This window comes from Protopterus annectens, chromosome 9.part0, assembly GCF_019279795.1.
Source record: "Protopterus annectens isolate FY-2018-M chromosome 9.part0, PAN1.0, whole genome shotgun sequence".
Taxonomy (NCBI): domain Eukaryota; kingdom Metazoa; phylum Chordata; order Ceratodontiformes; family Protopteridae; genus Protopterus; species Protopterus annectens.
The window spans coordinates 673,729,814-673,754,266 of NC_056743.1; the positions used below are offsets into that span (position 1 = coordinate 673,729,814).

At 45.5% G+C, this 24,453-nt stretch overlaps 1 protein-coding gene across 3 annotated transcripts in view; it reads right to left on the bottom strand.

Moving 5' to 3' along the window:
* Window positions 1–2,503: 2,503 nt before the first annotated feature.
* Window positions 2,504–24,453, bottom strand: part of DDX39B (DExD-box helicase 39B) — a 308,058-nt gene continuing 286,108 nt past the window's right edge. For all 3 annotated transcript variants that reach the window (XM_044083268.1, XM_044083269.1, XM_044083267.1), the window contains one exon: window positions 2,504–3,064. In XM_044083268.1, the coding sequence (XP_043939203.1) occupies window positions 3,048–3,064 (17 nt within the window). In that variant the 3' untranslated portion in view covers window positions 2,504–3,047. The remainder of the gene's footprint in view (window positions 3,065–24,453) is intronic.

Consider the following 24,453-nt stretch of genomic DNA (forward strand, 5'->3'; position numbering starts at 1 on the left):
CTGGCATACCGTTTTGCATTGACAGGGTGTGAAAGTGGAACCTGTAGCCTTCTGAAACTATATTTAGAACCCATTTGTCCTGGGTGATCATGTGCCAATTCTGTGAAAAAGTGCTAGCTTTTGCTGAAAGTGGAAAGTCATGGAGACAAGTTTCCTGTATGGCTGTGATTTTTCCTTTCCACTTTTGGAGGTAGAAGCACCCCATTGTTTAGGCCTGTATGAGCCTTGGGGCTGTGATCTGCCTCTAGGGCATCTGTATCGGCCCCTTTGTGGCCAGACACTGGAAAGGACCAATTTTTTGTAGGCCAGTAAAATCTGGGAGGCTGTACCTGCAAGAAATCCTTGACTGTTTGCATAGATTTAGCCTTGTCCTCCATTTTCTTCAACACCTCTTCTGCTTTAACACCAAACAAAGTATCATGTTGTAAAGGAGCGTCTAATAGTTTTGCTTTAACATGATCTGGCAAATTTTGTTTTTAACCAAGTACGTCTCCTATTGACAGAACCTGTAACAGCGGCCCTGCAGGAGGCCTCCGGAGAATCAAAACCACATTGCAAAGTATGCTTTCCAACTTGTTCAGCTGCATGCAATAAATCCTGCATTTCTTTGTCTGCACATTTTATATTTGCTGGCATTTTCTGTTTAAGCAAGGATACAAGATATTGCCGATACTTAAGCATATGAAATTGGCAATTTAAAGCTCTTCTAGGCAAGGTAGTAGAGGTATAAATTTTTGCCCCATCTGTTTAGGGCCCTAGAATCCCTATCAGAGGGAATAGGGTTTTTTGCAGTAGAAGCCTTGACCCCTTTGGGACCCTGAGATGGTTTCTGGGTCAGCTGCAGGGTTTTTAGAGAGAAATTTATGTGAATCAGGAAACCTGTAGTATCTGTCTGGCTTAACAGGAGCTGGTGGTAGAGAGTCTGGAGAAAAACTGGACTCTGTAAATACATCTACGTCTAAAACAGGCGGGATAGCAAGGGGCCTGTGCTGAGGCAATAAAGGAAACCTGAACCTTTTCTTGGATTCAGAGTAATCTTTGCTCTCCCAGTGGAAATGCTCCCTCATAGTATGCAGTGTTTCCCCAAGAGAGTAATCCTCAGGAGGAGAGGCTGAAGGGATAGGTTCTTCAGCATTAGAATCTTCATAGGGAGGAATGGAGTAATCCTGTTCAGAGGAAATGGAAACCTGGTCTGAAGATTCATATTCTAACTTTTCAGGAGGGGGATGGGAACCCCTGATCAAAGTAATAAGGTCTTCCGCCATTTTAAGCATCTGTTTTTAGGCATGGAGGCCTGTCCAGGTGAATGCTGTACTTGTTTGCCTTTAGAGCTGCTTTAGTCAGTCTTTGTAGCTGATGTAGGTTTCACAAACAACTGTGTAGGCCTGAAAACACCCTCAGAAGCAGATGCCTGCTCAGCATCTCCGGACCCATCTGAGGGAATAGTTTGAGTGTCCAATACCTTGAGTTTCCAGAGGCCCAGTCAGCTCCACGTGGGAGTCTGAAGAGACCTGTGGCTCAGAGGTAGCGAGCGTCAGGGGCTGAGAAAGCGCCTTACTGAGAACTGGCAAACCGGCGACAGGCCTACAAGCGGCCTCTGTTTTGTATCTCTGATGCCTGTCCTTTTTCTTTTCGTTTTTTGTAAATTCCGGTAGTCTGCTGATCCGACGGCATTATATAATTAAATCTTCTGCCAAAGTAATAAAATGGAAAATCGTACTGACGCTTAATAGTGCGTTGGTTAAATCTAGCACAAAACCTACAACCAGCAACGTTATGGTCAAGGCCTAGGCAAGGAATACAGCAAGAATGAAAATCCTTATGAGGTATTTGCTTCCCACAAGAAATAGTTATTAACTTTTTCTGACATCGGTCTGGAGCAAGAAAAAAGTTTCCCCAACGGGGTACTTGGCTTTAAAGACTACTTTGGATCTGAAATTAGAATTTGAAAACTTCAGGAGTCTGCTGACCGACTTGAACTGCTTTTGCTTCGGGCACCGCGCGGCAAGAAAGACTGAAGAAAATGGCGCCGGCTGCATCTTCTATACCCCTGGAGCACTGACATCAGGGAAGAGGCGACAGCAACCGACGCCGGACCTAGACTTTGGAACTCAGGCCGACTGCGGGTAGCCTGCCAGCAGGATAACCCAATTGTAATGACTGCAACAGTGAAAAACGAAAATCGCACCTAAACACCTGACATTACCTAGCTTGACAAGAGAAAAAAATATTAAGTCTTAACATTTTTTTTTAAAGATGGGCATCTTTCATGACTTGCCAGAAAACACTGTTGATGCAACACTGTTGATGCACTACATATGAAGCAAAGGGACAGGGTTGTTTGTTAGCTTGGGAAACTCAAACAGTCCCAAATGCTCCTGGTTACTTGTACTAATGGTATGACCTCTGAAGTGTACTGCCCCAGTCAAACAATAAAAATAAATTCTCTTATCTTTTTTCTAAAGTACTTTTCTACTACGAATTAGTATTTGAACAAATTTTATGATTTTCAGAAATGACTAAAAGTTTATTTACAAAATGCTTACTACAAGTGCAATTCTTGTGTACAACGAAACAGTTTGCAATTTTTTTTAAAAATTACCATACAAACTAATGTGACAAGTATTTACAAGGAGTTTGTACAAAGGAGGAACTTCAAGAACTGAACTGCTGGCCTTTTACGACTCAGCTCATGCCGAATCTTATTTTAACAGCTTATTTCTTTGAAGACAGACAGTTATGAAACTGCCCAGGTATGACTAACTAAAAAAACTCAAAATATGCAAACCAGGCCATTAGTGTGTTGGGATATTTCTTTTCAAAACAACCATGCAACACATAGAACATAAAAATGGCAACACACAAATACCCAATTAACATAATTTACATTCATCTAAACATTTCAAAATAGACCAATGCACAGGCATTAATATAACGCTTTGTGTGACTGAGGAACTGACATCTCTAACGTGTCAGTCAGTACTTCCAACAAGACATCTCAGACGATTCTGGAATAAGGCTACCACGTCTGTTCAACTGGAGTAAGGCTACCTCGTCTGTTCAACTGCAAAGAAAACAAATATATTTTAATTCAAATATTAAACTTACAAAAAGATGGCTACAAAAACACTACAGATCATGTTCCACTACGCTCCAACATTCTTACAGAAAGTTCACCAGTTTTTTTTACACTCAACCCAAAATTACCCGAGGGAGTGGATAAGCAGTCTCGCACTACACTTTGCTCTCAACAGGTTCTGCTTCACCTTCCCATGCATAATCTCTGCAAACAGCAAGAGTGCAAGGAATTTACAGCTTGGTTTCAAAAGCTTTCCTCCACTGACTGGTATGTGTTCAGTCACACTTCAAATACACTTTAATAACCCTTCAACTACAAAGCATTTTAAAAGCATTTGTAAGGACTCCTCACAGCTTTCTTCACTCAGAAAAGAGTTGCAAATTTCAAAGCACAGCTGTGTCTCCTATCATAGGTGCTCAAACAGAAAAAAAGTACAGTTTTGTACCTACCATAAATGTAGATGTCCGAACAGGATAGCATCTGCAGTCATAACAAATGGGTTGTCCTGTCGTCAGGCAGCCCTTCGGTCGGCCGGATTCCAAAGTCTGGGTCCGGCTTCGGCTGATGTCGCACTTCACCCGACATCATCACTGCTGGTCTTCGGGTATAAAGGCATCAGCCGACGCCATTTTCCTCAGTGTTTCTTGCCCCAGATGCCAGTTGCCCTCTAGGAAAGCTAAATTTTGGATAAATGCCAATGTTTCCAAAATAGTAGAAGGCAAACACAAAAAATAAGCATGTATGTACATATATACAAACAAATACACCATGAGACCCCCCCCCCAGCTAGCTATTAGGAGGGTAAATACCCTAGGAGTACTACAGAGGGGAAGGAGGGTGGGTAATCCTGACTGCAGATGCTATCCTGTTCGGACATCTACATTTATGGTAGGTACAAAACTGTACTATGTCCTTCAAGGATGCATCTGCAGTCATAACAAATGGGTAGAATACCATAGCCAAAACTAGGGGAGGAGGAAGAAGAATTATGGTGCAGTTAGGATCCCTTGCAATACAGCAGTGGCAAACCCTGCTCGGGATCTAGAGTATAGAGGTAAATTATAATGCTTGGCAAATGTATGCACGGAGGTCCAAGTAGCCGCCTCAATAATGTCCTTGGTTGCCACTCCTCGTAAGAAAGCTGTGGTAGTGGCTGTAGCCCTTGTAGAATGAGGTCTTATATTCTGTGGAACTGGTTTTCCATGGTAGGAGTAACAGAATCTTATGCAATTTCCTATCCATTTGGAGATTGTCTGTTTGGAAATTGCTTTTCCTTCCCTTCCTGTTGCATAGGCTACTAAAAGCTGGTCAGTTTTTCTGTTACTTTTGGTTCTGTCCAGGTAGTAGCGTAACTGTCTATGTACATCCAAGACATGCAGCAGCCTTTCCCCCCTGTTCTGCGGATTGGGAAAGAAGGTAGGTAGGTAGGTGGATTGCCTGGTTTAAAGACACTCTGGATACCACCTTAGGCATAAATGTAGGATTAGTTCTCATGGACACTATCTTGATGGAAGATTAGGAAGGGTTGTACTGCCATTAAGGCCTGTAGTTCCGAGACCCTCCTTGCTGAAGTAATTGCCAGTAGGAAAGCAGTTTTCCATGATAGGTGTTGAAGATCTGCTGTTGCTGCTGGTTCAAATGGAGGGAGTGTCAATTTTTCTAGCACAAAGTTCAAGTCCCATGCTGGTAATGGTGGTTTCCTAGGAGGTTTTACATTCTTGATCCCTCTGAGGAATTGCCCGAGTAGAGGATGCGAAAAGACAGGTGGATCGAAGCTGTATTCTGCGGAAATAGCTGATGCATGTATCTTGATGGAGGAATAGGACAGGCCCGTATGTAGAAGCTCTGCCAAGTACTCCAGGATGTTAACAATATCTATGTTAGAGACATCTTTTCCTCTTTCAGTACTCCAAATGACAAACCTTTTCCATTTTCCTGCATAGTTCCTTCTAGTTGAAGGTCTGCGGGCTTCAAGGATAATGTCTTTAACCCTTTGGGATAAGTCTGGGTTAGTAGCTGTTATGTGATGTTCCAGGCAGTCAGTTGCAAGGTTTTTAGGTTTGGGTGCATGATGTTGTAGTTGTTCTGAGTTAACATCAAAGGCATCAGGGGTATTGGCCACATTCTCCCCTGAGACATGCTCCTCAGCAAAGGATACCAGTGTTGTCTTGGCCAATTCGGAGCTATCAGAATTATCCTTGGACGTTCCTCTGATTTTCAGTAGTACCTTGTGCAACAAAGGAAGAGGTGGAAATGCATATGCTGTCAGGCCTTTCCAACTGAAGGATAGAGAGTCCACCTTCCATGCTAGTGGGTGGCATGTCCTTGTGCAGAATTTTTTGAGCTGGTGATTGAGTGGGGATGCAAATAGGTCTATTTGTGGCATTCCCCATTTCTTTGTGATGGCCTTGAAGATGTCCGGGTGTAGCATCCATTCGTGAGCATCCGAGGTTGTTCTGCTTAACATGTCTGCTAGGGTGTTTTCTTTTCCCGGCACAAATATTGCCTGTAACTGGATGTTGTAGCTCAGAGCCATATTCCAAAGGTCCAGAGTCATTCTGCATAGGGGTATGAATGAGTGCCTCCCTGTTTGTTGATGTACCACATGACTGTGGTGTTGTCTGTCCTTATCATTAAATGGCCTTCTTTGAGGAATGGTTTGAATTTCTGGATTGCTAGTTTTACTGCCAGCATTTCTTTTTGGTTTATGTGCAGGTGCAGCTGGTCTGGAGTCCACAATCCTTGTATGCACTTGTCCAACATGTGCCCCAGCCTAGGTCTGAGGCGTCCGTTGTGATGGTTTGGTTTGCTTGAAAGTTGTGGAAGGGCAAGCCTGGGTTTGACTGGCATGCTTGAGCCCACCATAGGAACTCTTGTTTCAGGCATGGGATTAGTGGGATTTCGGTTTCTAAGCTGTGCCTGTGTTGAGACCATAAATTCTTTAGGTACCACTGTAGTTTTCTCATATGCAGTCTGGCATGGGGGACCAGGATTATGCATGATGCCATGAAGCCCAAGGACTGCAGTACCTTTCTTGCGGTTAGTTTGTGCTGCTTTGTTAATGCCAAGAAGTAAAGAGGGAGTTGTGCTTGTTTTTCTGCAATTAGGAATGCCATTTGTTTTACTGTGTCCAATTCCGCACCCAAGAATGTTCTTGTCTGGGATGGAATCAGTCTTGACTTTTTTAAATTGACTGTGTATCCCAGGGCTTGTAGTAAACAAATGACTCTTTGTAAATCTGTTGTCAGCTTGCTTTTGTTGTCCGCTTGTAACAGGCAGTCGTCCAGGTATGGATAAATTTGGATTCCCTGTAGCCTGCAATGAGCGATTACTGATGCCAGGCATTTTGTGAATACTCTGGGCAGTAGATAAGCCAAAGGGCAATGCTGAGAATTGATAATGCTCTGATCCTGCAAGAAATCTGAGGTATCTTCTGCAATTTGGTCGTATGGGGACGTGCAGGTATGCCTCCTTGAGATCTAGAGTTACCAGCCAACACTCCTTGCCCAGCATGGGAAGAAGTTGCTGTAGGGTCAGCATTTTGAATTTTGGTACAATGATGTATGTGTTTAAGACGGACAGGTCGAGAATAGGTCTCCAACTTTTCTCTTTTCTTGGTACTAGGAAGAGTCTGGAGTAGAATCCTTTGCCCTGTTGTGTTATTGGTACTCTTTCCACAGCTCTCATCTTTGTTAATTGAGCTATCTGCTTTAGAGCTTCTGTTTTTTGATTTGGAGGTAGGTTTGGCATTCCTCTTTTTACTGGTAAGGTGTGGAAGTGGAATCTGTAGCCTTGGTCTATGGTTTGCAAAATCCACTTGTCTTTTGTGATATAGTGCCAATTTTTCGAAAATAAGGCTAACTTTCCGCCTAAAGGTGCTGCTATTTGCTCCCTGGTAGGCGGTGTCAGAGTCAAGTCACTGTGATTGTCCTGTTGCAGTGGCAGTGGTTGTGTCTGTGCCTCTCTGGTTATTGCCTTGCCACTGGCGTCCTCTATAGGCACCTCCTCTGGATTGATTTCTGCCTCTAGATCATCTATTCCTGCCTCTGAGATTTTGAGGAGTCTGGAAAGGACCAATTTTTGGCAGGCCAGTTCCTGCTAAACTTTGGGGGCTGAACCTGTAAGAAATCCTTAACTGTTTGTACAGATTTTGCCTTCTCTTCCATTTTCTTCATTACTTGCTGAGCAGGTGTACCAAATAGACTGGCCTTATCCATAGGAGCATCTAACAGCTTTGCTTTAACATGATCCGGCAAAACCTGTTCCTTCAACCATGCATGCCTTCTTATCACTGTGCCAGTCATGGCTGATCTAAATGAAGCCTCCAGTGCATCATAGCCACATTTTAAAGAATGGTTACTAACCTGCTGAATGTTATTCACCATTTCTAAAACATATTTCTTATCTAAGGAGTCATCAGAGGACAGCTTCTTAGTTAACTGATCAAGCATAAACTCTTGGTATTGGATCATGTGAAACTGACAGTTTAAAGCTCTAGCTGAGAGAGTAGCAGAGGTGTAAACTTTCCCCCCCCATCTCTCTAAGGACCTGGATTCCCTTTCAGAAGGGAGAGGGTTTTTTGCTGAGGTCGAAGCTACTGCCTTAGGCCCCTGGGATACAGTCTCAGGATCTGCAAGTGGGGCCTTGTATAGGTGGTGATGAGTGTCTGGCACCCTGTAAAATCTATCTGGTTTGGCAGGGGCTGGAGGCAAAGTATCAGGAGCAGTGCAATCATCATTAAATGCATCATCCACAACAGGCAGAACTGGAGGTATAGCTAAGGGCCTATGTTGTGGTAAGTGCAGAAAGGTCCTAAGCCTTTTTCTTGAATCTGAGAAATCTTGTCCCTGCAATTGGAATTGTTCTCTCATGGCATGTAAGGTTTCCCCAAAGGAAAATTCCTCTGGTGGAGAGGCAGATGGAATAGATTCTTCAGCATCGGAATCTTCATAAGTAGAAAAAGGAGCCTCTGGCTGATCTGTAATGTCTGAGTCATCCGAAGAATCATCAGAGGACACTGGCTCGGGGGGCTCTGCTCTAGGTCTCTTTTCTGGAGGCTGAGAGGCCCTGTCTGGGTGAGATTGGGATCCCCTAATTAAGGAGATTAAATCCTCTGCCAGATTAAGCATTTGTGAACTAGAAGTGGGCCTATGTGAGGGGGTTTTAACAGGCACTGATTTAACAGTTTTGGCTGCTTTAGCCCTGGCAAAGGCCTTTATAGACATGGCTGCAGGAGGCCTAGCAGCACCACGTGCTGGGGTAGAGACATCCAAAGGGATGGTGTCTGATAATTCACTAGGAACCACAGTAGTAGGCAAAACTTCAGAGGCCGATTCAACTAAGGTAGCAGGAGCCTCAGTAGTAGTCATGGATTCGGCTGAAGATTGACCCGTTTTCTCGGTTTCGGCCGAAATAGAGACACTCGCGGCTTGCTTAACCATGGTTTCGGCCGAAACCGCGGACCACGAGTGTCGGTCTTTTTCTTTGCGTTTAACAATTTGGGTAGTCTGAGGATCAGACGGCATAATGTACGCAAAATCTGAGCCGAAAAACTGTTCAGCAAACTCCGACAGACGCCTAAGCGTTCGTCGGTTGAAGGAAGCACAGGCTAAACAGGCTGCTACATCGTGGTCTGGGCCTAAACAAGGTAGGCAGTAAGAGTGGAAATCTTTATGAGGTATTTGTTTCCCACAAGTTAAACAGTTATTTACTTTTTCTGACATCGGCTGAGGCAAGAAAGAGTCCCCAACGGGGTACTTAGCTTTTTAGAAGTCTTCGAAGTAGTATTCGGTAGTAGTAATCTCTGGATCTGACCGACCGGCACTTGCGAACAGCTTCTGCTTCGGGCGCCACGCGGCAAGAAAGACTGGGGAAAATGGCGTTGGCTGATGCCTTTATACCCGAAGACCAGCAGTGATGACGTCGGGTGAAGTGCGACATCAGCCGAAGCCGGACCCAGACTTTGGAATCCAGCCGACCGAAGGGCTGCCTGATGACAGGACAACCCATTTGTTATGACTGCAGATGCATCCTTGAAGGACATCAGTATTCCCTCACTCCAGGAATGAACTTCGATCCTTCTGGTCAATGTTGCTGTGACACTAGGAATAAAAGGGGATTACCTTCACACTAACTTCAGCTTTTGGTGGAAAGGTAGAACTGAAATCCCCCAGAACCCTCTACATGGAACTACTGTGCGTGTTTTGTAGTTGATGGTAGTAGTGGCTGAAGGAGAGACCCTGGTTAGGAACATTTACTGAACTCTAGCATCTGTTGGACTTGGATGCACTACATAGCCAGCTCTGGACTTGGATGCACTACATAGCCAGCTCTGGACTTAAGTAAACAGGCAAATTGTAATGCTTTGTGAAGGTATGTACAGAACTCCAGATAGCCAAGATATCCCTGGTAGGGACACCTCTGAGAAAGGCTGTAGAGGCAGATGCAGCCCTGGGCGAATGCGGTCTAATGCCCTGTGGGGTAGGTCTTCCATGGTGCATATAGCAGAAATTAATGCAATGGTCTATCCCATTTAGAAATGGTTTGCTTTGAAATGGCCTTCCCCTCTGGCCCTGCAGCAAATGCAACCAGCAGCTGTTCAGATTTCCTGAGATGTAGTCCTGTCCAAATAGAATCCAAAGTTGTCTGTGCACATCTAAGGAGTGTAGTATTCGTTCCCCTTTGTTCTGTGGATTAGAAAAGGTTGGCAAATGAATGGACTGATTAAGGGCCACACTGGATACCACCTTAGGCATGGAGGGATTAGTCCCGAGGGACACCCAGTCCGCATGAAAAATGAAGAAGGGCTCCACTGCCATGAGGGCCTACAATTCAGACACCCTTCTTTCTGTAGTGAAGGCTAAAAGGAAGGCTGTTTTCCAAGAAAGGAATTTCAACTCTGCATTTGCAGCTGGCTGAAAAGGAGGTAGAGTGAGTTTTTCCAATACAAAAGTTAAGGTCCCAGGCTGGAGGAGGAGCGCTCCTGGGTGGCCTTAAGTTTTTGGCCCCTTTGAGGAACTGCTTCAGCAGTGGGTGAGAAAAGCGGGGTGATTTGTGTTGTAATGAGCTGCAATGGCAGAGGCATGAATTTTGGAGGAAAAGGAAAGGCCCTTGTGAAGTATCTCAGTTAAGTATTGAAGAATCAGAGGTAAATTGGGCACTGCTGTGCCCATCCCGAGTTTGGTTCCATGAACAGAATCTTTCATTCAGCATAGGATTTTTCTAGTACTAGGCCTCCTTGCCTCCAGAATGACATCCAACACTTGCTTACTGGAGGGATGGTAACAGAGATCAGGTAATTAGCCAGGCTGCCAGGTTCAGGGTTTGAAGCTCTGGGTGCAAAATCTGGCCCTCCTGCTGGGACAGCAGGGCAGAGGTCTGAGGCAGGTGCCATGGTGTCAGCAGTGACACTGCACAGAAGTGGGTACCACTGTTGGCGTGGCCAGTCTGGTGCAATCAGTATTGTCCTTGCTTTGTCCAGTTTGATCTTTAGTAGTACATTGGAGAGGAGAGGCTGAGGGGGAAAGGCATAAACTGATAGGTCCTTCTAGGTGAAGGACATGGCATCCACTTTCCAAGCTTGTTTGTGGGGAGTCCTTGTGCAGAATTTTTCCAATTGGTAGTTCTGGGGGGAGGCGAAAAGGTCTATATCTGGGCTCCCCCATTTGTTTCTCAACATGTTGAATATCTGGTTCCAGTTTCCACTCGTGAGGGTCCATGAGATTTCTGCCTAGTTCGTCTACCAGTGTACCTAACTTTCCTGGCAGAAATTCAGCCTGTAGGTGCACTTGGTAGCTCAAGGCTGTTCCATACAGCCATGGCTAGTCTGCAGAGAGGGTATGAGCGGGCCCCCCCCCCTGCTTGTTTATGTACCACATAACAGTGGTGTTTGTCCATCTTTACCATTAGTTGCCCTGGCAGATTGCGATTCCTGAAGGCTGTCAGAGTATTCAGTACAGCTAACATTGCTTTTTGATTGATATGCAGGTGCATTTGACTTTGGTTCCATTTGCCCTGAATGCAATTCCCTGCCAAGTGAGCCCCCTATGCATAGTCTGACAAGTCTTTTAGGGTTTGGGCAGCAGAAGGCAGAGTGAATGGCAGTCCCTTGTTTTGGTAGCAGGACTCTGCCCACCAAAGGAACTATCTGTAGACAAGGTATAATAGGTATCATTGATTGTAGATCAAGAATGTTGACACCATAGGCTTTTTAGATACCACTGTAGTTTCCTCATAATGCAGTCTTGCATATGAAATCAGAAGAATGTAGGAGGCCATGAACCCCAGGGCTTGAAGTATTTTTCTTGCAGATAGCTGGGTCTTTGCGGCCAGTAGTTTTGAAGTAGATTGTCAAATGAACTTGTTTCCCTGGAGTGAGGAAAGCCATCTGGGAAGTTGTGGTCAAGCTTGCTCCCAGGAATACAATTTGTTGGCAGGGTACCAGGTGTGATTTTTCGTTTATGGTGTACCCCAGAGAAAGTACAGTTGTTTACACTTACCATAAAAATGTAGATGTTAAGAGTGTATTCACTGCTGCAGTCATTACATTTGGGTAATCTGCTGGCAGGTTGCCCTCAGTCAGTCTGATTAACAAAGTCTTGGGTCCTGCGTCGGTTGCTGTCCCTTCTTCCATGACGTCAAGGGTATAACATGCAGCAGAGGCCATTACATCAGTTTTTCTTGCCCCAGATATCAAGTGCCCCCCAATGGGGAGCAAACATCGAAACACAAAGGTATACCTCCAACAAAAAGCAAATACATCAAAAAGGCTTTTAAGCATAGGAAAAGTAGAGGTATAGCCACAAACTGTTAGGGGGCTGGAGGGAGGGTAACCAGGACTGCAACAGTGAATACACCAACATCTACATTTATGATAAGTGTACAGAAAGTACAGTTTTGTACCTACCATAAATGTAGATGTCCGATAGGAATGCATCTGCAGTCCTTACAGATGGGTTGTCCTGTCGTCAGGCAGCCCTTCGGTCGGCCGGATTCCAAAGTCTGGGTCTGGCTTCGGCTGGTGTCGCTCTTCACCCGACGTCATAGCTGCAGTTCTTCGGGTATAAAGGCATCAGCCGATGCCATTTTCCTCAGTGTTTCTTGCCCCAGATGCCAGGTGCCCTCTTGGATGGCTAAATTTGGATAAATGCCAATGTTTCCAAAAAGTAGAGAGCAAACACATAAATAAGCATGTATGTACATATATACAAACAAATACACCATAATAGATCCCCCCAAGCTAGCTAAAAGATGGCAAATACCCTAGGAGAACCAGAGGGGAAGGCGGGTGGGTAATCCTGACTGCAGATGCATTCCTCTCTGACATCTACATTTATGGTAGGTGCAAAACTGTACTATGTCCTTCAAGGATGCATCTGCAGTCCTTACAAATGGGTAGAATACCATAGCCAACTAGGGGAGGAGGAAAAAAAGAGAGATTATGGTGTAGTTAGGATCCCTTGCAAAACAGCAGTGGCAAAACCTGCTCGGGATCTAGAGTATAGAGGTAAATTATAATGCTTGGCAAATGTATGCACGGAGGTCCAAGTAGCAGCCTCTATAATGCCCTTGGTAGCCACCCCTCGTAAGAAAGCTGTAGTAGTGGCTGTAGCCCTTGTGGAGTGAGGCCTGATGTTCTCTGGAGTTTTCTTTCCATGGAAGGAGTAACAAAATCTAATGCAATTTCCTATCCACTTGGAGATTGTCTGCTTTGAAATTGCTTTTCCTTCCCTCCCTGTTGCATATGCTACCAGAAGCTGGTCAGTTTTTCTATTGCACTTGGTTCCGTCCAGGTAGTAGCGCAATTGTCTATGTACATCCAAGGTATGCAACAGTCTTTCTCCCCTGTTCTGTGGGGTTGGGAAGAATGTAGGTAGGTGGATAGCCTGGTTTAAGGACACTCTGGATACCACCTTAGGCATAAATGTAGGATTTGTTCTCATGGACACTCTACCCTGATGGAAGATCAGGAAGGGTTGCACTGCCATTAATGCCTGTAGCTCAGAAACCCTTCTTGCTGAGGTGATTGCCAGCAGGAAAGCAGTCTTCCAGGATAAGTATTGTAATTCTGCTGTTGCTGCTGGTTCGAAAGGAGGAAGTGTCAATTTTTCTAGCACAAAGTTCAAGTCCCATGTTGGCAATGGTGGTTTCCTAGGAGGTTTTACATTTTTAATTCCTCTCAGAAACTGCCTGAGCAGAGGATGTGAAAAGACAGGAGGATCCAAGCTGTATTCTGCCGAAATAGCTGATGCATGTATCTTGATGGAAGAATAGGACAGGCCTGTATGGAAGAGCTCTGCCAAGTACTCCAGGATGTTGGCTATGTTTACCAGTGACACATCTTTTCCCTTTGCAGTACTCCAAATGAGATCTTTTCCATTTTGCTGCATAATTCTTTCTTGTTGAAGGTCTGCGAGCCTCAAGGATAATGTCTTTAACCCTTTGGGATAAATTTGGGTTAATTGCTCTTATGTAATGTTCCAGGCAGTCAGCTGCAGAGTTTTCAGGTTTGGATGCAGGATGTTGTAGTTGTTCTGTGTTAACAGCAATGGTATCAGGGGTAGTGTCCACATTTGTTCCCGAGACATGCTCCTCAGTAATGGGTACCAATGTTGTCTTGGCCAGTCTGGAGCTATCAGAATGATCCTTGGACGTTCCTCTTTGATCTTCAATAGCACCTTGTGCATCAAAGGAAGTGGAGGGAATGCATATGCTGTCAGGTTTTTCCCACTGAAAGATGGGGAGTCCACCTTCCAAGCAAGTGGGTGGTACGTCCTTGTGCAGAATTTCTTTAGCTGGTGATTGAGTGGGGATGCAAATAAGTCTATTTGTGGTACTCCCCATTTTCTTGTGATGGCTTTGAAGATGTCCGGGTGCAGCATCCATTCGTGGGCATCCGTTGTAGTTCTGCTTAATATGTCTGCTAGAATGTTTTCTTTTCCCGGTACAAAAATTGCTTGTAACTGAATGTTGTAGCAGAGAGCCACATTCCATAGGTCCAGTGCCATCCGGCATAGAGGGTATGAATGTGTGCCTCCCTGTTTGTTGATGTACCACATAACTGTGGTGTTGTCTGTCCTTAACATCAAGTGTCCTTCTTGGAGGAATGGTCTGAATGTCTGGATTGCCAATTTTACTGCCAGCATTTCCTTTAGATTTATGTGCAGGTGCAGCTGGTCTTGAGTCCATAAGCCTTGTATGCACTTGTCCAGCATGTGAGCCCCCCAACCGAGGTCGGAGGAGTCCGTTGTGATGGTTTGGCTTGGTTGAATGCTGTAGAAGGGCAGTCCTGTGTTTGACAGGCCTGAGCCCACCATAGGAACTCTTGCTTCAGGCATGGTATTAGTGGAATTTTGGTTTCTAGGCTGTGTTTGTGTTGAGACCATAAATTCTTCAGATACCACTGTAGCTTTCTCATATGCAGTCTGGCATGAGGGACCAGAATTATGCAGGATGCCATGAAGCCCAAGGCTTGCAGCACTTTTCTTGCTGTTAGATGGTTCTGTTTTGTTAATGCCAAGAAGTAGAGAGGAAGTTGTTCTTGCTTTTCCACAGTTAGGAATGCCATCTGCTCTGATGTGTCCAGCTCTGGACCCAAAAAGGTTATTCTTTGGGATGGTATCAGCCTTGACTTTTTTAGACTGACTGTATATCCCAGGGCTTGTAGCAAGTAAATGACTCTTTGTAAGTCTTCTGTTAGCTTGTTTTTGTTGTCCGCTTGTATCAGGCAGTCGTCCAGGTAGGGATAAATTTGGATTCCCTGAAGTCTGCAATGAGCGATTACTGATGCCAGGCATTTCGTGAACACTCTGGGCGCAGTAGATAAGCCAAAGGGCAATGCTGAGAATTGATAATGCTCTGATCCTGCAAGAAATCTGAGGTATCTTCTGCAATTTGGTCGTATGGGGACGTGCAGGTATGCCTCCTTGAGATCTAGAGTTACCAGCCAAGACTCCTTGCCCAGCATGGGAAGAAGCTGCTGTAGGGTCAGCATTTTGAATTTTGGAACAATGAGGAATGTGTTTAAAGCGGACAGGTCGAGAATAAGCCTCCATTTTTTCTCTTTTCTTGGTACCAGGAAGAGTCTGGAGTAAAATCCCTTTCCTTGTTCCATAGATGGTACCTTTTCCACAGCTCTCATTCTTACTAATTGAGCTATTTGTTTTAGAGCTTCTGCCTTTTGATTTGGTGGTAGGTTTGGCATTCCTCTTTTTCCTGGTAGAGTATGGAAATGAAACCTGTAACCTTGGTCTATAGTTTGCAAAATCCACTTGTCCCTTGTGATGTAATGCCAGTTCCTTGAGAATAAGGCTAGCTTTCCGCCTAAGGGTGCTGCTAGTTGTTCCCTGGTAGGCGGTGCCAGAGCAGAGTCACTGATTGTCCTGTTGCAGTGGTGGTGGCTGTGTCTGCCTCGCTGGTTGTTGCCCTGCCACTGGCGTCCCCTGTAGGCACCCCTGGATTGATTTCTGCAACGCCTATTCCTGCCTCTCTGTGCTTTAGAGGAGTCTGGAAAGGACCAATTTTTGGAGGGCCAGTTCCTGCTAAACCTTGGAGGTTGGACCTGTAAGAAGTCTTTCACTGTTTGTACAGATTTTGCCTTCTCTTCCATTTTCTTCAGTACCTGCTGTGCAGGAGAACCAAATAAGTTGACCTTGTCCATGGGAGCAGCTAATAGTTTTGATTTGACATGGTCCGGTAAGGCCTGTTCTTTCAACCATGCATGCCTTCTGATAACTGTGCCAGTCATGGCTGATCTAAAGGAAGCCTCCAGTGCATCATAGCCGCATTTTAAAGAATGGTTACTAACTTGCTGAATGTTATGTACCATTTCTAGAACACATTTCTTATCTAAAGAATCATCAGAGGACAGTTTCTTAGTTAACTGATCAAGCATAAACTCCTGGTATTGGATCATATGAAACTGACAGTTCAATGCCCTAGCTGAGAGAGTAGCAGAGGTGTATACTTTTTTACCCCATCTCTCTAAGGACCTGGATTCCCTTTCAGAGGGGAGGGTTTTTAACAGAGGTAGATGCTACTGCCTTAGGCCCCTGGGAGATAGTCTCGGGATCTGCAAAAGGAGCCTTGTATAAATGGTGATGAGTGTCCGGGACCCTGTAGAACCTATCGGGCTTAGCAGGGGCTGGAGGTAATGAATCAGGAGCAGTACAAGCATCATTAAATGCATCATCTACAACAGAAAGAACTGGAGGTATAGCTAAAGGCCTATGTTGTGGTAAATGCAAAAAGGTTCTAAGCCTTTTCCTGGAGTCTGAGAAATCTTGGCCCTGCCACTGAAATTGTTCCCTCATGGCATGTAAGGTTTCCCCAAAGGAAAATTCCTCAGGTGGAGAGGCAGAAGGAATAGACTCTTCAGCATCAGTCTCTTCGTAAGGAGAATATGGAGCCTCTGGAGGGTCTGTATTGTCTGAATCATCAGAGGAATCATCCGTGGACACTGGCTCAGGGGGCTCTGCTCTAGGTCTCTTCTCTGGAGGTGGATGAGAGGCCCTGTCTGGATGAGGTTGGGATCCCCTAATTAAAGAAATGAGATCCTCTGCCAGAGAAAGCATTTGGGAACTGGAGCTGGGCCTGTGAGAGGGGGGCTTAACAGGCACAGTCTTAGTAGCTTTAGCCCTGGCAAAAGCCTTAATGGACATGGCTGCAGGAGGCCTAGCAGCTCCACGTGCAGGGGTAGATACATCCAAGGGAATAGTGACTGATAATTCCTGAGAAACCACAACAGCAGGTTGGGTTTCAGAAGCAGATTCTGCCAGGTTAGAAGAGGCCTCGGTAGAAGGCATGGTTTCGGCTGAAGGACCGCTTGCTCGGTTTCGGCCGAAACAGAGACACTCGGTTTGCTTAACCGCGGTTTCGGCCGAAACCGCGGACCGCGAGTGTCGGTCCTTTTCTTTGCGGTTTTTGGAAATTTGTGTAGTCGGAGGATCCGACGGCATAATATAAGCAAAATCAGAGCAGAAAAACTGTTCAGCAAACTCCGACCGACGTCTAAGCGTCCGTCGGTTAAAAGCACAGGCTAGACAAGCTGCTACTTCGTGGCCTGGGCCTAAACAAGGTAAGCAGTAAGAGTGGAAATCTTTATGAGGTATTTGTTTCCCACAAGTTAAACAGTTATTCACTTTTTCTGACATCGGCTGAGGCAAGAAAGAGTCCCCAATGGGGTACTTAGCTTTTTAGAAGTCTTCGAAGTAGTATTCGGTAGTAGCAATCTCTGGATCTGACCGACCGGCACTTGCCAACAGCTTCTGCTTCGGGTGCCACGCGGCAAGAAAGACTGAGGAAAATGGCGTAGGCTGATGCCTTTATACCCGAAGAACTGCAGCTATGACGTCGGGTGAAGAGCGACACCAGCCGAAGCCAGACCCAGACTTTGGAATCCGGCCGACCGACGGGCTGCCTGACGACAGGACAACCCATTTGTAAGGACTGCAGATGCATCCTTGAAGGACATAGTACAGTTTTGTACCTACCATAAATGTAGATGTTCGAAGATCCACATTGCTGCAGTCATAACCTGTGGGTAGTCCGCTGTCCTCGGTCGGCCCGAATACCAAAGTGTTAGGCTGGCGTCGGTCATGGTCGCTCAGATCTGACGTCAGTACGCCGTGGTACTAAAGCGCATGACCGACGTCATATCCTCAGTCTTTCTTGCCCCAGATGTCAGAAGGCCCAAAAAGAAAGGCCATAGCCAAAAACGGAAAACCTTCAAACACCCATGTACAAACAATAGTTACAACCCAAACCACACAACCACCCCAAACTACAGTGGGGAAGGAGGGAGGGTAAATTGGACTGCAGCAATGTGGATCTTCGAACATCTACATTTATGGTAGGTACAAAACTGTACTATGTTCTTCATCTCACATTGCTGCAGTCATAACCTGTGGGTAGAATCCCAAAGCAAAGGTAAAGGGAGGTTGGCAAAATCATAAAGCATTGGGAGCTGCTAACATGCCCTGTAAAACTGCAGTGGCAAATCCAGCCCTAGATTTGGAATAAAGAGGGAGATGGTAATGTTTAGAAAAAGTGTGCACTGAACTCCAAGTAGATGCCTCCAAAATACCTTTAGTAGCTACACCCCTTAAAAAAGCAGTAGAAGTGGCAGTAGCCCTAGTGGAATGAGGTCAGATACCAGCCGGAATCTCCTTACCATGATGAGAATAACAAAAAGAAATACAATGGCCAATCCACTTAGAAATAGATTGTTTTGAAACAGGTTTCCCCTGAGAGCCCAAAGCAAAAGAAACAAACTGTTGAGACTGTCTGAACCCTTTAGTTCTGCTCAAATAATAACGCAACTGCCTGTGAATATCCAAAGAGTGTAAAATTTTCTCCCCTTTATTTTGGGGATCAGCATAAAATGTAGGCAAATGAATAGATTGGTTCAAGGCCACATTTGAAACCACTTTAGGCATAAAAGTAGGGTTAGTACGCAGGGATACCCTATCCTTATGAAAAATCAGGAAGGGTTCAACTGCCATTAGAGCCTGTAATTCAGATACCCTTCTAGCAGACGTAATGGCCAACAAAAAAGCAGTCTTCGAAGACAAAAACTTCAACTCAGATGTAGCTGCAGGTTCAAAAGGAGGTAAAGTGAGTTTTTCCAACACAAAATTGAGATCCCAGGAAGGAGTAGGAGCTCTACGCGGGGGTCTTATGTTCTTTGCCCCTCTAAGAAATTGCTTAAACAAAGGATGAGAGAATAATGGTGGGTCACAGTCATAGTGCGCAGAAATGGCTGCAGCATGAACTTTTACAGAGGAGAAAGACAAACCCTTGTCCAATAGTTCTGTAAAATACTGAAGTGAAACACTCAAATTAGGCCCTGAAACATCAAAGCTCTTTGCTTTGCTCCAAATAAAAAATCTCCTCCATTTATTAGCATAAACTTTCCTTGTACTAGACCTTCTGGCCTCCAAAATGACATTCAAAACTTGTTGAGGAAGCTGCGACCCTCCAGGCTCTAGAACAGAAAATGCCAGGATGTCAGATGCAGGGACTGTATCCTGACATTGAGGAAATGATTGCCTGCCTGGGACAAAAGGTGTGGAATTGATGGCAAAGGCCAAGGAGGCTCCCGTACTAAACTCCTCAGCAGAGGGTACCAGTGCTGCCGTGGCCAATCTGGAGCTATTAGAATCATGGAGGGCTTGTCCTGTCTGACCTTCAAGAGCACCTTGGGAAGGAGAGGCAGAGGAGGAAAGGCATAGACGTGAAGATTGCTCCAACTGAATGATAGAGCATCCACTTTCCAAGCTTTAACTTTGGCAACTGGAAATTTACTGGAGAAGCGAACAGATCTATGTCTGGAGTCCCCCAAATCACTGTCAACTGTCGAAATACATGAGGATCCAACTTCCACTCGTGGGGATCCACCATCTGTCTGCTCAAAACATCCGCTAAGGAGTTCTGTGCTCCTGGCAGAAACCTTGCCTGAAGAGTGAGGTGCAAACAGAGCAGTCTCCCACAAAATCATAGCTTGCCTGCAAAGAGGGTACGAATGGGTTCCCCTTGCTTGTTGATGTACCACATGACAGTTGTGTTGTCTGTTTGAATCAACACTTGTCCTGGGTGAAGTAGATCCTTGAAAGCCATCAATGCAAATTGGACTGCTAACATCTCCTTCAAGTTGATATGCAAATGTTGAAGTCTGGCAGGCCACGTGTCTTGAACCCATTTTCCATTGAGGTGTGCTCCCCAAGCCTTGTCTGAGGCATCAGTCGTTAAGATCTGACTCGCCTCTGGTCGGGTCACAGAGAGTCCCTTGTTTAGGTGACATTCCTGAGCCCACCACAAAAATTCCTTTTGAATGCAAGGTATTATCTGAATGACAGTGTCCAAATCGTGGCAGTGTTGAGTCCATACACTTTTGAGATACCATTGTAGCTTCCTCATATGCAGTTTGGCATTGGGAAGCACCAGAATACAAGATGCCATGAACCCCAAGGCTTGAAGGACTGTCCTTGCAGTCAGCCTGGACCGTAGAGACAATTGTTGGAAGTAAAGGGTAAGATTTCTTTGCTTGTCCGGGGTCAAAAATGCCATCTGAGAGGCTGTATTCAGTCTCACACCCAGAAAGCACATGTCCTGAGAGGGTACTAGACTGGACTTTGTTTCGTTCACAGAATACCCTAGGCACCTTAACACCGCCATAACATACTGTAGATGGTGACGTAGCTTGTCTTTGTCTTGAGCAAGAATCAGGCAATCGTCCAAGTAAGGATAAATTTGTATTCCTCTTAACCGTAAGAAGGCTATCACCGGAGCCAGAACCTTTGTGAACACCCTGGGCGCAGTAGATAAGCCAAAGGGCAATGCAGAGAACTGATAATGTAAAGTCCCAGCCCGAAAACGCAGGAATCTCCTGCAACTGGGCCTGATAGGAATATGAAGATAAGCCTCTGAGATCCAGAGTTACCATCCAGTGATCTTTGCCTAACAGAGGCAGAAGTTGTTGCAAAGTCAACATTTTGAATTTTGGAATGTCCAGGTATGTGTTGAGGATAGACAAATCCAGAATTGGCCTCCAAGTGTTTCCTTTCTTTGGAACAAGAAACAGGCGAGAATAAAATCCTAGGCCCACTTCTGACAGAGGGACCTGCTGTATAGCCCCCATTTGAAGAAGTAAAGAAATCTGTTTGTGAGCCTCCACCCTTTGCTGAGGAGGAATGTCTGGCATGCCTTTGAAAGGAGGCAATGTGTAGAAATAAAACATGTAGCCTCGGTCTATAATGTCCAACACCCATTTGTCCTGGGTGACAAAAAGCCAATTTTGCCTGAAAAGTGCCAACTTCCCTCCCAGAGGAGCTGCCAGACAGGAAGGATCTGGCAGCTGAAGATGCAGGTCATTGGGTCTGTTTACGAAAGGACTGATCCCTGCCCTCACCTGTAGATTGTGCAGGGGAACTCCACGTCCTAGGCCTGAAAGAACTGTGAGCTCTGCCCCTACCACGTCTAGATCTGCCCCTAGACTGTAAATCAGAAGGGTAAGCCCATCCCTTAGTAGGCCAATTTCTGCTAAACTTAGGGGGCTGCACCTGCAAAAAATCCTGAACAGTCTGCATAGACTTAGCTTTGTCTTCCATTTTCTTCAAGACTCCACAGGAGAACCAAACAAAACTTCAGACTGAAGGGGAGCATCCAAAATTCGAGCTTTAACATGCTCTGACAAGTTCTGATCCTTAAGCCAGGCGTGCCTTCGAATAACTGATCCAGTGGCAGCCACCCTGGAAGAAGCCTGTAAAGCATCGAAACCACATTGCAAAGAATGCTTACCCACCTGATCAGAGGCATGAACCAAATCCTGTAATTCCTTACACTCTATGCCCTCTGCCAAAGCATCTACCTTAGATTTTAACTGAGTAAGGAGAAAATTCTGGTACTTCAGCATATGAAACTGGCAATTCAAAGCCCTCATTGCGAGAGTGGAAGAGGTATACACTTTTTTTACCCCACCTATCCAAAGCTCTAGAATCTTTATCCATAGGAACTGGATTCTTTACAACAGAAGCCCTGACACCCTTAGGTCCCTGGCTAATAGTTTCTGCTTCAGCCCTTGGGCTCTTATACAAATATTTATGAGCCTCTGGCACTCTGTAGTACCTATCTGGTTTAACCGGTGCAGGAGGCAAAGAATCTGGATTAAGGGAAGCCTCAGAGAAAACATCCTGAACAACATCCAAAACAGGAGGTATAGCCAAGGGCCTATGCTGTGGTAAAAACAAAAATTCCCGAAGCCTCTTTCGGGAATCTGAGAAATCCTGACCTTCCCATTTAAAATGCTCCCTCATAGAATGCAGGGTTTCTGAAAGAAAAATCCTCTGGAGGAGAAGCAGAAGGACTAGAATCCTCTGCGTCTGAATCAGAATAAGGAGGAAAATCCTGAATGTCTTCAGCCGAAGACTGAGTAATCTGAAGAATGTTCCAAACCTTCCACCTCTGGCTCCACCCTAGGCCTCTTATCTGGAGGGGGCATAGAACCTAGGTAATCAAATCTTCTGCCAATTTTAGCATGTGTTTTTTAGGTACAGAACCTGCAGAACTAGGACTGACGCCAGAGGAAGACAAACCAGGCCTGACCTTGGAAGGTACCTTAGAGACAGAAGGGGAAGGCCTAACCACCTTATGCAAAGGGAGTACAGCAACCTGAGAGGCCCCCTCAGCCTGACCCGACTCCTGAGAGGCCACCTCTTGCAAAATTAAAGGCTCCCCCCTGAGACTCAGCTGAAACCTCGGCTGGATCCACAGTTTCCACCGTAGTTTCTAAAGAACCGGCGTCCGGAAAGGACTAATCCTGCTTGGACTTCAACGACTTTTCCCTGCGCTTCTTAGCGGTAGCGGGCGTCGGAGGATCCGACGGCATATTGTAATTACACCGCTTACCGAAGACAAGCCTAGCGCAATCTAACCTACGTTTAATGGTGCGCTTATTAAATCTAGCACAAAAGCAACACCCGACTACGTCGTGCTCAGGCCCCAAGCAAGGTTTAGAGAGAGAGTGGTAATCCCTATGAGGTATCTGTTTCCCACAAGAAATACAATTATTCACTTTTTCTGACATCCAGATTTAACTGAGGCAAGAAAAGACAAAAATATTCCCCAACGGGGTACTTAGCCCAACTTGGTTTTCGGTCTGAAACTCAGAATACGAAAATTTCAGGACGCCGAACGGCACTTGCAAACGCTGCTTCTGCTTCGGACCATACGGCAAGAAAGACTGAGGATATGACGTCGGTCATGCGCTTTAGTACCACGGCGTACTGACGTCAGATCTGAGCGACCATGACCGACGCCAGCCTAACACTTTGGTATTCGGGCCGACTGAGGACAGCGGATTACCCACAGGTTATGACTGCAGCAATGTGAGATGAAGAACATCTGTACTATGTTCTTAGCGTTTTCACTGTTGCAGTCATTACATTTTGGTAGTTTCCCAAAGCTACTGTTGGGAGGAGGAGTTTATACAGCATTGGGGCCAGCTACAAGGCCCTGCAAGACAGCAGTGGCAAAGCTGAAAAATTGGTAAATAAATGCTTGGTGAAAGTATGTACAGAGCTCCAGGTAGCAGCTTCTAGGATGTCCCTGGTAGGAACACCTCTGAAAAAAGGCTGCAGAAGTAGATGCAGCCCTGGTGGAGTTGGATCGGATTCCCTGGGGGATAGGTTTTCCATGGTGCTTATAAGCAGACATTAATGCAATGGCTTATTTAGAGCCTTTCCCTCTGCCCCTGCAGCAAATGCTACCAGCAGTTCAGGATTTTCTTTAAGGTTTAGTCCTGTCCAAGTAGAATCTAAGTTGTCTGTGCACATCCAAGGAATGCAGAATCCGTTCCCCTTTGTTTTGTGGATTAGGAAAGAAGGTTGGCAAATGAATGGACTAATTTAAGAGCCACACTGGAAACCACCTTGGGCATGGATGGATAGGTCCCGAGTGATATCCTGTCCGCATGAAAGATGATGAAAGGCTCCACTGCCATAAGGGCCTGTAATTCATATATCCTCCTAGCTGAAGTGATTGCTAAAAGGAAAGCTGTTTTCCAAGAAAGAAATTAAGTCTGCAGTAGCAGCTGGCTCGAAAGGAGTTTCTCCAAAACAAAGTTAAGGTCCCAGGCAGGGGTTGGAGCTCTCCTGGGTGGTCAAGTTTTTTGCCCCTCTGAGATGCTGCTTGAGCAGAGGATGAGAGAAGGGGGAGGTTCTGTGTTACAATGAGCTGAAATAGCTGAGGCGTGGATTTTAATGGAGGAAAGACCGGCCCTTGTGAAGCACCTCAGTTAACTATTGCAAAAGCAGAGGTAAATTGGGCGCTGCTGTGCTCATCCCTAGAGATTGGTCCCAGGCACAGAACCTTTTCCATTTGTCAGTATAAGAGTTTTTAGTACTAGGTCTCCTTGCCTCCAAGATGACAGCCATCACAGGTTTGCTGAGGGATGACAAGGGTGAATTTAAGTGATTAGCCAGGCTGCAAGGTTCAATGTTGGAAGCTGAGGGTGCAGAATTTGGTTCTCCTGCTGACAGCAGGGAAGGGGTAACTGCAACATATTGCGCAGGAGGGGGTACCAGTTTTGACGCGGCCAGTCTGGAGCAATCAAGATCAACCTTGGTTTGTCTTGTTCGACTTAGGTTTTTCCAGCTGAAGGACACAGCATCCACTTTTTCCAGCTGAAGGACACAGCATCCACTTTCAAGGCTCGTTTGTGGTGAGTCCTTGTGCAAAACCTGTCCAACTGGTAGTTCTGGGGGGGGGGGATGCAAAATAGATCTATGTCTGGGCTCCCCCATTCGCTTGTCAACATGTTGAAAATTCTTTGTTCCAGTTTCCACTCGTGTGGGTCCATGAAGTTTCTGCTTAGTCCGCCT